Source organism: Centruroides sculpturatus, unplaced genomic scaffold (genome assembly GCF_000671375.1).
Source record: "Centruroides sculpturatus isolate CEXI.00-Female unplaced genomic scaffold, Cexi_2.0 scaffold70, whole genome shotgun sequence".
NCBI lineage: Eukaryota > Metazoa > Arthropoda > Arachnida > Scorpiones > Buthidae > Centruroides > Centruroides sculpturatus.
The window spans coordinates 1,007,676-1,022,306 of record NW_019384571.1 but is presented as its reverse complement, the minus strand read 5'-3'; the positions used below and the strand labels follow the sequence as shown (position 1 = coordinate 1,022,306).

The following is a 14,631-nucleotide window of genomic DNA, read 5'->3' as shown; positions in this document are numbered from 1 at the left end:
CGGTTCATTCCATGCTAGAAGAAAAGATGATGATAATTCACGCTCCTTAACAATACACATTATACAATTTTCTTTGAATAAACGTTAAACATAAAATATTTGAGTATTTTTTCAGCATGGAACGCATCATCATATTTTACATTGAATTCTATGGGAAAAATTGTTTCGCTTAACAAGTGTTTTGTATTACGAGTATGATTCTGGAACGAATTATGCTCGTTAAGCAAGGTTCCACTGTATTTGGTTTACCTTTCTGTATAATTCAATTACGTACAAGGATTAATTATTTGTCTAAATATTCAAAATAATAAAAATTAATAAATAACTTAATTACTCAATTAAAAATAAATTTTAACTGAGTAACAAACAAAGATTTTATTAAAAATATTTAAAAATTTTATAAATACCTCTTCTACATTCAAATACATTTGTGATATAGCACATTTTTCTAAACATGATAATATAGTTTCTTTATTTTCATCTTCTTTATCAAAAATATCAATTAAACCTTCTTTCATATTCCATACTCGTTTTACATCATGTTTCTATATTCATTAAAAATTATTATTATTGTTGACAAAAACTATAAAGTAATTTGTAAATTAGTATTATTTAAATGTATAAAAAATAATGTTCAATTAAACTATTTGTATTAAACATATTTTAAGAACGATTCAAGCAAACACTTTTTTTTAACTAAAAATTCTTTACATTCTACATTTTTAAAATCATAAATTTATAAATTCATTTGTTGTTAAAACTAGTTCTAATTAAAATTGACTTATAAAATATTTAGTGTACTGATATAAATTTATATATTTTATGTTTATAAAATATTCTATACCTGCTAATGTGACCAACTGTGTAAGATGACCACTTTGAGCTGGTCCCTTCAGTGATCACATTAACAGGTTTCACTGTATAATGAATTTTATAAATTTTAAATAAGTTTTTTAAATAATAATTTAGATTTTAAATTAATTAACTAAATATTACATTTAAAAAATTTATATAAGCATGCATTATAAATTGCTGCTATGTTCAATAACAAACATTAAACACTAAAATTTAATGAAATAATTAGTTTAAAGGATAAACATTTTATTATTTATATAAAAAAACTGAGACTAAAATGTTAATAATGTAGAGCTATAATAAGAAGTAATATTAGTTTAAATTTTGTTCAATCTTAAAAATAATAAATTAGTAATGAACAGTAATAGATTTCTTTTTGATGTAGTATGATCTTCCCTTAAACTCATTGTTGTATAAAAAATTTATAAAAATTCTGATTGTATTATATAAATGATACTGATAAAAATTTAGTTTGTTTGGAAACAAGCACAAAATTGCTATGGAGAACTACATCATACTGGAATACTTTTGATGGGTAATGTAGACTTTATGTCAAAAAAAAAAGAAATGCATTCCTGGCTATTTTATAGTTATTTTATTATTTAATGTTAATATATTTTTAAAATTTATTTTAGTTTTACTTGTTTTATCCACTTTGTTTCTAAAATATTTGGTTACTCCAGAAGTCACTATTAAATATCATTTCAGGTAATTTAATTTTTTGTGGGTTTTACATGTATGTAGGATAATAAATAGTTATTAATTTAATCATAATTTATTCTGTAATTTCATCAAATTGTATAATAAGGACTGAAGGGGAGCAAATAGTCCAAAACATATTTCCTTTTTATAAAATAAAGTTTACGCAAAATATTACATAATGAATGAACAATATAATTGTGTAATATATTAATAAAGTTCAACATATAAAAAATATTATAACAAGAATATGAATTTCATTATAAATGATTTTTCTTTATATGAGGAAAACATTTATTAGTTATTAATTTATATTAGAACTAACAAAATTTCTTAATTTTAAAACTAAATTTTTTGTATTAATTTAAAGTTTGATTTTTTCAAGTTTGGTTTTATCTATATACAAAATTTATTTTATTCATAAACTATTATAAGCCATAACTTTTATCAACAAATTATAGAAAAAATATTAGTAGGAATAATAGGAATAACTTCAAATCTAAATCAATGCTGTCCAACTATTTTAATAATTAGATTCAATATATATTTTTTAATGCAACAGATAGTAGATTAGTGTATTAAATGTTTTATAGAAAGCAAATTATATTCCTAATAATGTTCTATATTTATTTTCATTTTATTAATAATTTCTGGTTTCAAAAAAGTATTATGATTAATACATTTTTGAAACATTTATCTAAAGTTTTTGCTCATGTAAATTTACACTTATTGTGAAATACATCTCTAAGAGCAAAAATAATCTTCATGGGTTAGATTTGATTTGCAATGTTCCAGTTAAATACTGCTAGTTTCAATCACAGAAAATTTTTATAATAAGTATATATTTACCAATGCTTTAGATCTTAAGCTCCTCTGTAATAAATATACAATAGAATTGCTGTAAATAATTTCCTTTTCTTCAAGATTTTTAGTAAACCATAATTCACATAACTGTGATATTTTGTTCTTTATCTGATCATGATTATCTGAAAAACCTGGTAATATTCCTTAAAACAAAAAGTATGCACAAAAGTATTATTAATAACAAAATCAATATCAATTACAGAAAATAAATTATAATTTACAAAAAAACCTTATACATAAAAATAAGACAAACATAGAACAGAATATATTCACTCTATATTATATACATTATGATAAAAATTTGTTTTAAAGTATAAATAATACTGCTTTTATTAGTTAAAAAAGAAATTTTGAATAGATTTTAAATATTTTTTCTCAGCATTTAATAAATACCTGTAAAGGAAAAGACTAAGATTCAAATGTAAATTATTTGAAAAATTCCAATAAATTAAAAAAACTAATTCACTAAATTAAATTAAGCTAAAAAAACAAATATTTAATTCTCAAAAAATCAATAATTAATTATTGCAGATAATTTTCTACCATATATTTTTCTCCAAACACTTTTTTCCCAAAATAATATTTTCCTAAATAATCTTTTGCAATGTCATTTGTTTAATTATTCTTATTGATAAATCATCATCAAATGCTGAATGTCAAAGAATGACATCACTGTATCAAATAGTATGTGAAATTACTTATTCATTGGCATCTGCCATGAACAATACATTTTTATCACATTTATGTTTTTGACTTTTATAAAAATTAACAATAATACTAAGGTAAACGCACCGGTAGTGGACACTTTGAACTTCAAATATGAGTAATAAGGTTGTAGATGGCTTCACTGTTCAAACATACAAATCATTCAGTAGACAGAAGTGTTCTGTCTACTGAATGATTTGTATGAATTTAAAAGATATAAATTAAATACATTTATAAAGCCTTGCTTATTATTGTAATCAGAATTCTGGTTATACTTATTATTAAATTAAGATAAGTAGGCATTTTTACACTGTCTTTTCATGTTGTCAGCCTCAACATAAAGAATGATAACATAAAATCATTTTCAGTCTTAATCAGTACTTTAAACATTAATTGTTATCTACTTGCAGTAAGGTGCTGGCATTTATTATTTCAATTGTATGAATTTATTTTCAATTGCATTTATTATTATTTCAATTGTACCTTTATTTATTATTTCAATTTATTTCATTTATTATTTCAATTGTACTTGGATGGATTACTATTAATTAATGATAATTATAATTAATAAATGTTTAAGTTTTGAATTGTTTTAATATATTCTTTTTAATGTTGAATTCAATAAAACTAAAATTTCCATTAACTACAGTCTGACAATATTAAGTGAAAAAACAAATATGTCAGTTATTATTATCACCATTATGTTAAAGTGATTACAATAAATGAATTCTACTATATTCAAAACTGCATCAAATTAAAAATCAAAGCATATGAAAATACTAATATCTATAATATGTTCAATGACATAGTTGATAATAAGGAAAGGTTTTTTAGTGCTTCATTTTTATCACTAATTTTTTTAAGAAATGCATTTACTGTATAGAATGTAAATTGTAAAATTTTTTTTAAAAATTTTCAAATTAATTAAAAATCTTACAGTTAAACACAATGCTATTCATATTGTGAGATTTTATAAGATGTACACATATGTAGTAAAACCTTTCATTATTGCATCATATTTTAATGATCACTTTCTTGATTTAATTTTTCTGCTTTAAAGCACATATTTCCAACGTCTGAATTTATCTACTTTCTAATTAATATAGCTAGATAGCTGAGATTCTATTATGATAGAATCTCAGCTATCTATGATAAATATGAATCTCAGCTATTATGATATTATGATAAATATCAAAAACTTATTAAAATTTATTATTTCTATCTATTGTATTCAATTACTTAATTTTGAAACTTATAGTGTATTAAAATGTATAAAAACAAAATTTCTTAAAAATCTAATGTGTATAATTTTATGTTTAAAATTGAATTTAATTATTGTTTTGTAATTAATTAGTTTTCATAATTAGAAAATAAGTCTTAGTTAAAAAGAGAAATAAAAATACATACCATGAAGAAGTACTACACATTGAATCAACTGTTCTGGAATATGTAATTCTAATACAATAACCATCTTTGCCAAACTTACAACAGTGTCAATAACTTTTTTTGCTTTTTCAGACTCCTAGAACATAGAACATTTTATATCTTAATTAAATTAACAATTTTCATTATTAAACAGGTCTAACATTTATATAAAACTTAAAATAATAAGAAAACTTCAAAAAATATCTTATAACTCCTGTTTTCCTCCATAACTGTAAATCACAATTTTATGAAAACTGGAAATGATTAATTAGAAAATTTATTATGAAAAAAATTCAAAATTTTACAGATATTTACAAAAAGTTCTGTAAAAAAATTAAAATGTAACTTTCAATTTTTGAATTTGTAAAATACATTATGAAACATCTGTACATTCTAAAATAGTATATAGACTTTATGTTATTCTTTTGATCTGATGCTGGCCTATAAAACAGGCCAAAAATGTTTGTCAATTCATTAACTTTGTGCAGATTTATGAAAGTTAAGGTTTTTCTTTATGATATGATATAATTTAAACTACAATAATACTCAACTTAATGCAATACACAAACTAAAACACAAATTAATACTCATTTTGCAATATGGTGTTCAACTTTCATAACTATCAATATTACTCATTTCCTTTAGTTCACTCAATGTAAATTTAAAAGTATAGTAATAATGAAAGATACATTTTGTAAATTCCATGAACTTGATCTTTTACAAAGTATAACAAAATCAGCTAATATTAAATTTGATGACTGTAAGAGCCAACACATACTCTTTGATTGATCAAATATTAAAGAAAATTTTTGTTCAGAAATAATGTTACTTCATGGAGATGTGCAATAGAGTTTTGTACATATTGAAACATATTTACTTTAAAATTCAGGAATTAATGTAATTACAATTCCAAGACTTCATAGTATATGGAATTATTTTTTCATGTATAATAGATCATAGAAGACAGCACTAGTCTTGACTTTCAAACAATCCTTCACTTTCTGACAATCTCGTTCAATTTCTCTTTCAGATTCCCATATTCTGCAGTTATGACAGTTTACCCTTCTCTGATATGTAAAACATTGCTTCAACACAATCTCTATCTCCAAAGGTAACTTTCATCAACTTTGATTTTTGACAAAATGTCTTGAGAAAATTGAAAACAATGGGTTTATCATCCAGCTGTGAATCCTGCAAAATCTGTAGTCTGTAGGCATAGGAGCAAAGGCAGTTATGAACAAGCCTCCAAACAATCATTTGTGGTATATATCTAACTGCAAAGAAATTCATCTAGTTGATTTTTGTTAGCTCAAAAAATAAAAAAAAAAAGTTTTCTGGATTTGATCATCTTTCTGAAAACTGCTCAGTCTTCCCACTTCTTTTTGATACCAAATACTACCAGCATCTTGAAATTGTTTTAAACAACATCAAACAGCATTATCTGAAGGTAGATCTCTTTCATACTGAGTTCTGTAATGATGATATGTTGTGAAAAATCAAAGTATACACATTATTTGCTCTTGAACAATTGCCATTTTAAAGTAAGACATCAAATTATGTATAGCATTGCCAAATAAATTTAAATTTTGTTGTTTCTTGTTGAAAAATTATAGGATACAGAAATTCCAATAATTTATCATCATTCCGTAAATTGAGCATAAAACATATTCTGTTTGAATCCATTTATTGTTAGATGTTTGATCTAATAATGAATGTGAAGAATCTAAAAAATATTTAATCTTAACTGCATTTTACTATTTAAACTGTACAGTGTTACTTTGTTTTAAGATTTCCAATTTAATATTCATCAAGTAATAAAAAATTCAGAAAACTTTTTTAAATTTCAATATTAATATAAGATGTCTTGTAATCTAAAATATGACCAATTTTCTGATCTAATACGATGAAAGATGTAATAATGATAATTTTAATGATTTTCAAGACAAATATTTCATCTTTGTCTCTTGAAACAATGGTAAAATTTGTTATATGTCAGAAAATAAATTAAATATTCACTTCAAATAAAAAAAGTCCAATGTTATTATTTATAGTTGAAGTTTAGACTATTTACAAAAATATAACATTTTCGAGTCTATCTTTTAATCCTTTTTATACAACCACAGAAGTAACAGTTAACATGGTTTTGAAGAATATACTTCTTAAACAAAGGTAAAAAATAGGTAAAAAATTCACAATGTTAAAAACGATCAAGTGTAAGTCTTTTATTATAGGATCTGACACTTTTACATTAAAAACACAAAAAATTCTTCTCACCATACTGAACCAATCCAATAAAATGAACAACAACAGTATGGTGAGAAGAATTCTTCGTGTTTTTAATGTAAAAGTGTCAGATCCTATAATAAAAGACTTACACTTGATCGTTTTTAACATTGTGAATTTTTTACCTATTTTTTACCTTTGTTTAAGAAGTATATTCTTCAAAACCATGTTAACTGTTACTTCTGTGGTTGCATAAAAAGGATTAAAAGATAGACTCGAAAATGTTATATTTTTGTAAATAGTCTAAGCTTCAATTATGAAGAAAATATATCCTGAGTAATAACGAAAATTGTAACCATTATTATTTATAGTTTTAAATATAATGTTTAATTGAAATTATATTTTTAGAAAAATGGATCAAACACAGCAAATAAATAACACTTACATAAATTAAATGTATTTCAATTCATAAAAAGAATTACAGTTTAATTCAATACATATTCAAATATCCTATATAAACTTAATCTAAAAATGATTTTCAAAAAGCTAAAAATGTTAGGCTGTGTGTAGGAAAAATCCTAGGTAGATTTCCTGTTCTCTAGCAAGACCAGTCTATAGCTACACCACATAGCAATTTGGTCTCACTACAGTAGTGCTAGGTTAACTCTACTGAGCCTTATCTAATGTTTGTGTATACAGGAGTGTACAGTCATACCCCGGACTTACACGATAGGTGGGACCGAGCGATAACCGCGTAAGTCGAATTCGCGTAAGTCAGGGTATAATTTTCCATATAAATACATACAAATTATTTTTAATTCGGACCGTAGACTAAAGAAAGCAATAATTTAGAAAAAAAATGTTTAATAAAATCTTAGATAATACATATGTATAACAAATTATATTATTATACAATTTTTCACATTTACTTGATTATCACAACATAATTTTAACATTGTTTCCATCTCAGCGATAATACCGTGACGTTTACGAATGATGCTTGAATTTAAAGATTGAGCATTTTTTACAGCTTAGAGAATTTTTTCTTTACCTTTTATAATTGTTCTGACCGTCGATTCCGGTAGATCAAACTTCTTTGCCAATTCACAAATTTTCATTTTTGTATCGAAGTCTTTAATAATGTTAACTTTACATTCCAAAGATAAAGTTTTTCTTTTCTTGTTTGATGCAGAAGAATCAGTTCTACTTCGTTTGGATGACATAGTAGAGTGTTAAGATTAATCATATTCGTTATTGTAAACCGCGCTTAAGTTAGGCGCCATCTGTTCATTTCTTTTGTATGTCCGACGATCAAAAGACCGCTTGGGATCGAGTCTGTTTATAATTTGAAAGGTAATCTTGTCAGTTGTATATACAAAAGGTAAATTGTTTACAAAATGAGTCTTTGTTTATTATCTGATAAATGTATACTTTTTTCGTCAATTGTTCACGATTGCAGATGCCTTTTGTGTAAAATCCAAGTCGGATGTATGTAAGCTAATAAATGTTCTCGTTAATCTTATCTCGCCTTTTGGTTCGTTCACGGTTACAAGAAATTACCATATAGAGTCTCTCGAGTCTCCGTAGATATAACAAACAGAAATAAATTACACAAAATCAATTGTAGCCATGTGTCGATTCCGCGCCACACGTCCGAACATTAAGCTGAACAATAGTGTGGGGGGAGTGAATAATCAAGAGTTGCGTGGCGCTGAAACAAAAAACGAATCGACGAGATTTGAAAATCGCATAACTCCGGATTCGCGTAAGTCGGGGTAGCGTAAGTCGGGGTATGACTGTATTTTGATGTAGAGAACAATTCTAAGACCGTGGTTCTGACATCATCCCACTTCTTCAAAACATCTTTAATAGCAGATATTGGCATTAATTCTCTTTTTTTCAGAAGAAAACATATCTCGCCGAGTTTATTGGTGTTCTTTATTCAAGAGTTCTTGGTGTTCTTCTATCGTCAGATCCGTTTCAGATATCATTATGAGTTCTTCAATGTTCTTTATTTCTCAGATGTGATTTTTGTTACTCCTTTAGCTGCTTGAATCTTCTTAATTATACTGTATCTATCTTAGATTGAACTGCGGCCTACTGTAGGTGTTCAAGCCATACTGCCCAGCAACATCAGACATCTGCCCACTCTCTACCTTTGTTATTATACTCTCACCTTTCGAAAATAAAAACTTAACTGTCGGGCGGGCACTCATTAAGTTTTACGTTGAGTAAAAGTTAATGAGTGCCCGCCTGACAGTCTCGCAAATACTATAAAAAAAATTGTTTCTGTCAGAAAAATAAAAGACTGGAATTACAAGGGAGAGTTTCAAAGTTTGGAGGAATACTATCTGATCAGTATATACTGGGTTGAGTGTTGATGTCAACATCTCCCGCACTCCAAAAAGTTTTGAATTTTTTTGCCTGAAGACAAGGGAAGACCAATCAGTATTCATTATTTTACATTACTTCTTCTTGTGTTTGTTCTGTGAGGTGTTCTTTGTCCAAACATAAAAATCTTTTGTGAAAGTGGTCATTAACTGATCACCCACTGTACTGTTGGATTTTAAAAGTTTTTTGAAGATTTATTCTATCATTTATGTTAAATTAACAATTGGCATATACTCTAACATAAAGATAATAGACATTCCTGTGTATTTTGTTTCAAAGAATTAAAATAAATAATAAAATGATATATACATTACAGTCGACCCTCTTATAACACTGTTGACTTTTCTGTTTTATATGAATTCCGTGTTGTACCAGTCACTTAGATTTTACAAATACGTGTGCCAGGCTACGTGTACAAATGCTGTGAACGGCTCACGTATTTGTAAAATCTAAATGACTCGTACAACACGGAATTCATATAAAACGGAAAAATCAACAGTGTTATAGGGGGTCGACTGTACATTAAAATAATATTTTGACTAATTGATGTAATAATGAATATATTACCTCTTCAGAACAAAGAGCTTGTTCATCATTATTTTCACCAGCTGCCAAAGCATTTACAATATGTTTTTCACAGATACAATAGACAGTCTGAAATACTTCTTGTAACTGTGCTTTATTCAAAGATGGTAAAATTTCTTCAATATTAAAATATGAAGTTTTTGAATTCTAAAAGAAAAAATACATACCAATTAATATTCTAATTAATTTAATGTACATTTCTACATACATTATTATTATTATAATATACTGAAGATAAATCAGTATTGTAGTACTTTATTATTTAGATTTAATAGACAAAAAACAAATATTCTATAATATGTAAACCTGTACAAGTATATTATATCAAATTGTGAAACATTATGTATCAGTTAACATTATATTTAAAAAATCTGCATAAATATGCAACTTTAACAAAATAAAATTCAAAACTAAATCTTAATCTATTTCGTATTTGTATATGTAGGTAGTATCATAATTTGAAATTCATATGCAGACTTAATTCTTTGGAAAAATTAATTGTAGATAAAAAGCAAAATTCGTATTCATTCTGTACTAAGTTTTTGATAATGATATATTTTAATGATTTATCTTCATAGATAATTCTAATTAAAAACATAAATGTTTTTAATTAGACTAACATACTTATTAACATAGAGTAACTGACATACTTGTGTGTTTTGTGTATTCTTGTATATTTTGTGAATATAAAAGAAATTATTAAACTGTACACAAATACATGTCTATATAAAAATCAAGTTTTCTGACATATTATAACAAAAATAAACAGTTATAGCAATCAGTATTAAATTTGAGAAAATTCATCCTTAAAAATACTGTTTACATGAAAGAAAGCAAAGTTCAAATAAGTAATTATTTAAATTCAATGATATATCTAGTTATTTATGTATAATTCTTTATCTTTTTGTCCCTAACTAAATTTGTGAGAACTTGCTAGTAATTTGTTTATAACAGAGTAATAGTGAAGTAAAATAAAATGTGCTACAAAATGTTTTATTCTATACTTGAATATACCAATCTATCCTTTTTTGATTAAATTTAAATAAAAATGACAGTTCTTTTGAAAAGTATTATCCCATATGATAGTAATAATTAGTTTCTGATATATAGCAAGTTTATGAGAACCGACTATAAAATTTGCCACTCTGACATCTGTTGAAATATATATATTTTTCATTGATTAACAAAATGTAGAATTACCTTTGGTGTACCATGTTTATTCACTCATCAGAGCAAATATTCACTTACTGAAAAATTTAACTAAATTATATCAGTATTAATTTAAGATAATAGAAAGTTTGACTGCTCGCTAGATAAAAATATACTTTTATGATGAGATACAAGATATCAAACTGTATTGAGTATCAAATACGTTTCTTTGTCATCTCATGAAAATAAATTTTCAATAAAATATTAATTTGTAACTATTTTTAAAAAATAATCAATCATAGCATAAATTATGGAAAATCATTATATTTCATATTATTATTATGTTGAGTTTAGTGAGTTATACTCAGTTGGCACCTCTAGCTGTATACTATGCTGGACCAGAGTCAAGGTATAGCAACCAAAACAAGACAAAAATTAAATAAGTGTGTCAGTGTCTGTATTAAGGAATTTCCTCACAATATGACATGTATTCAATACAGTGGCCTTCTGTAGTGTGATGTACATGTTTCTATTCAATTATAATGTTTTCAGGCTTTTGTGTAGTCTGTGTGGTATGACACCTGTACAGGAGAGAACGACAGGTACAATAAGCACCCTATCCATCCTCCACAGATGCCTTATATCCTGAATGAGTTCAGTGCATGTATTTTGTATATTGTGAGTGTTTGGAATGAATATGTCTATAATGTATGTGATTTTATTATATTTGTCAATGAGTGTGATATCCAGTCTGTTGTGGTAAATTATTTTCTGTGATTATGGCTCTGTCAAAGTACATTGTGTGTGTGTTGTTTTCCAATACTGTCTGTGGAATGTATTTGTAGTATGGTTCGTGGATGTCTAATAATTTGTGTTTCTTTACCAGTTCCTGGTGTATTATATTTGTTACTTGATTATGTCTATACAAATAATCTGTCTGTGCCAAGAGCTTGCAACCAGAAGTGATGTGTTGTACAGTTGTTATTATTATTATAAATAAATTCTTGTAAAGAAAATAAATAAAGATGAATAATATTGAGATAATTTAAATATGCAGAATTAAGTTAAATAAACTTAATTCTTTATATATAAATAAATTTCTCTATTGATCAATGCATTGATTTATACACAACAAACATGAAATCGTTACGTACATGTTGTTCCATTAATTCCAATAAGAAATCGGCATCATCTCTCCCTGCCACTCGCAAGAAGTTTGATCTGGGACTAACCGACATTTTACTGCAACATAAATATCTTAACTACTATAACATAAAATTTTTAACACTGTTCAAATCAAAAATAAACTTCACTCATTATAATACATGTGTTTCTTGCATTTATATCGACTATATTTAATTTAATGTGATAAATAATCGCCTAAAGTATATCTTTTAAGTTACAAGTTCTCTAACGTCTTTACTGGAGTTCGAAATAACGCGCTTCTTCCATATTTCAAATTTGGAAATATGGCGCCATCTACATATTATGAATTTTTTTTATGATTGAAAATAATATGTATAAAATCCTAAAATTAAATCGATTATAATAAATATATTTACATTTATGATATTAATTTACTTTGTTTAAATTTTGATTTAGAATAATAATAATACAGTAATTGATTTTATTAATTCTAATGATTTCTAACGTGGGAGGGAGTTAAGTATTGTACTAAATTCCGAATTAAACTTTAGTACAGCTCATTGTACTAAAGTTTAATTCGGAATTTTGCAATAAAATAAATTTTTTATGAGATGGCAAAATATTATATATTTTAAACAAAACTTTTGATATTAATGATACTTTCACAATCACGTATCATTTAGTCGCCATAATAACACTTGTGTTCATCATAATCATTCAACGGAAGGCCAGGTGGCCGAGTAGTCAAGGTGACAGCCTGCCGCTCTGGGGACCCGTGAACGAATCCAGACGGGTGGAAAAATCCCCAAAAATTTTTGGGGGTGGTCCGTCCGGATATGTAGGGCCCCGTCCCTCATCACCCGACCACCCCATACTGGGCTTGCTAAAAATGAGGCCCTCTTAGTGCCCACAGGGCGGAAAGAGTTTAAAAAATCATTCAATGGAGTTCCAACTACCGTGTTTCCCCGAAAATGGAGAAACGATGTTATCAATATTTGCGACCAGAATGCACTGCAAGTTATGTGAGTTCAAAAACGTTTTGGCAAAATATCAGCAGAAAAATTTGATGTGAGAATGTGTAATTGTTAGCACTTAATCTGTGGCTTAGTTATGGTGGTGATGTAAGTGTTGGATCCCCATTACGGAGGCTTTAAGAATAAAATTTAAACTAAAAAGAATTCGTATTAAACAACTAATCTAAAATTACATTTTAATAATTAATGACTAATTCAATATCAACCGATTACAGTATTTTATTTCTTATAATAAATAAATGAATGCTCGGTTATCAATCGCTTACACTACCTGACTGTGGGTTGTTATAGAGTGGTGTAGGTGTGTCGCGAAAATATTAAATATTTTTTAGAATTTCAAATAAGACTTTTTTAAAAGTTTTATTTGTCTTTCATTTTTTACCGCTGTCAGACGGAAGGAAAAAGGAGGTATTCATTAAAATGCCGTCTGTTGCAAAATTTGCACCATCCAGAATACCCCGTCACAAAACTTGCAAGCATCTATAGAGATACCGGCGAACCAACTCTGGAACTTTTATAAACGTTACAGATTACCAATTAAAGATACTAGTTTTTTACGCATTACTTCAAATAGTCTTTTTATTTTTATAGTATACAGTATTTGTAAAATTATGAGTTTTCGTCTTGGTAAGTCTAATTTTCGTATTATCATTTATTAAAATCAACCGTAATTTATTTTGATTTTTAATCATTTTTATAGGAATTATGGTGTATCCCAGGAGTCTTATTAAACGCAAAGTGTGTTGCTAATTCCAAAAGGTTGGGAAACACTATTATAGAGGAAATATAGTTCGTTTTCGAGTATCGAGTTTATTTTCGAAGTTTTCTTCTAGATGTATCGGGATAATTTTGGCACATTTATCTGGCGGGTCTAATACTAAACAGCAGTGGCGTGCCGTGACATTTAATGATAAGAAGCCGACTTCCAGAGGCAATCAGTTAATTGCGCGTCAATGATGGTCTAGAATCCATTCGTATTCGTTTGTTCGATAAGCTAGTAAAAACCGTAGACTTCTCTAAGTGTATTTTTAATATCACAATTACGTTCCGAATCGCTAGCCACGATATAAGGGCTAAAATTAAAAATAAAGGTATAAAAACTTACTTGGTGAAATAAAATGTGTGATGGATATACATACCTGGTACAAAATATTCTTCAATTGTATGAATATACTGTACTTTTAAAGACAATTATAATTAAATATAGCTTTGTAAAGAAAGGTACATAAAAATAACATAAAATATTCTTTACTTTTTAAATCTTAAAACAATTAGTCAAATAGCTTCATACGAGTAGCTACTGGATGGAATCAGAGAGGTCCTGATAGGTGTGCAGTGCATGCATGCACGCAGGCTGCCAATTCCCAGGGTGCCGATACTGGTCAATGTGAAATGCATCTTTTGTCGCATCACTAGTGTATCTCAAAGGACGCGACANTGGTGAGAAGAATTCTTTGTGTTTTTAATGTAAAAGTGTCAGATCCTATAATAAAAGACTTACACTTGATCGTTTTTAACATTGTGAATTTTTTACCTATTTTTTACCTTTGTTTAA

The 14,631-nt window shown here is 26.7% G+C and overlaps 1 protein-coding gene across 1 annotated transcript; it reads right to left on the bottom strand.

Annotated features, from left to right (window-relative positions):
- Nucleotides 1-279: 279 nt before the first annotated feature.
- LOC111624197 (condensin-2 complex subunit G2-like) lies at nucleotides 280-12,358 on the bottom strand. Its single transcript, XM_023367006.1, has 6 exons — nucleotides 12,051-12,358; nucleotides 9,730-9,894; nucleotides 4,531-4,645; nucleotides 2,404-2,561; nucleotides 408-545; nucleotides 280-291 (listed from the first exon to the last, which is right to left on the bottom strand). Exons 1-6 carry the CDS (start codon nucleotides 12,132-12,134, stop codon nucleotides 280-282), a joined length of 672 nt encoding a protein of 223 aa, XP_023222774.1. The 5' UTR covers nucleotides 12,135-12,358.
- Nucleotides 12,359-14,631: the final 2,273 nt, after the last annotated feature.

Excerpts from the sequence above, each read along its gene's own strand:
- LOC111624197 (XM_023367006.1), bottom strand. The coding sequence starts at position 12,134 with ATGTCGGTTAGTCCCAGATCAAACTTCTTGCGAGTGGCAGGGAGAGAT. Across the intron at positions 9,895-12,050 it reads TGGAATTAATGGAACAACAT|AATTCAAAAACTTCATATTT; the intron begins GTACGTAACGAT and ends TTTTTCTTTTAG. Across the intron at positions 2,562-4,530 it reads ATGTGTAGTACTTCTTCATG|GAATATTACCAGGTTTTTCA; the intron begins GTATGTATTTTT and ends TTTTGTTTTAAG.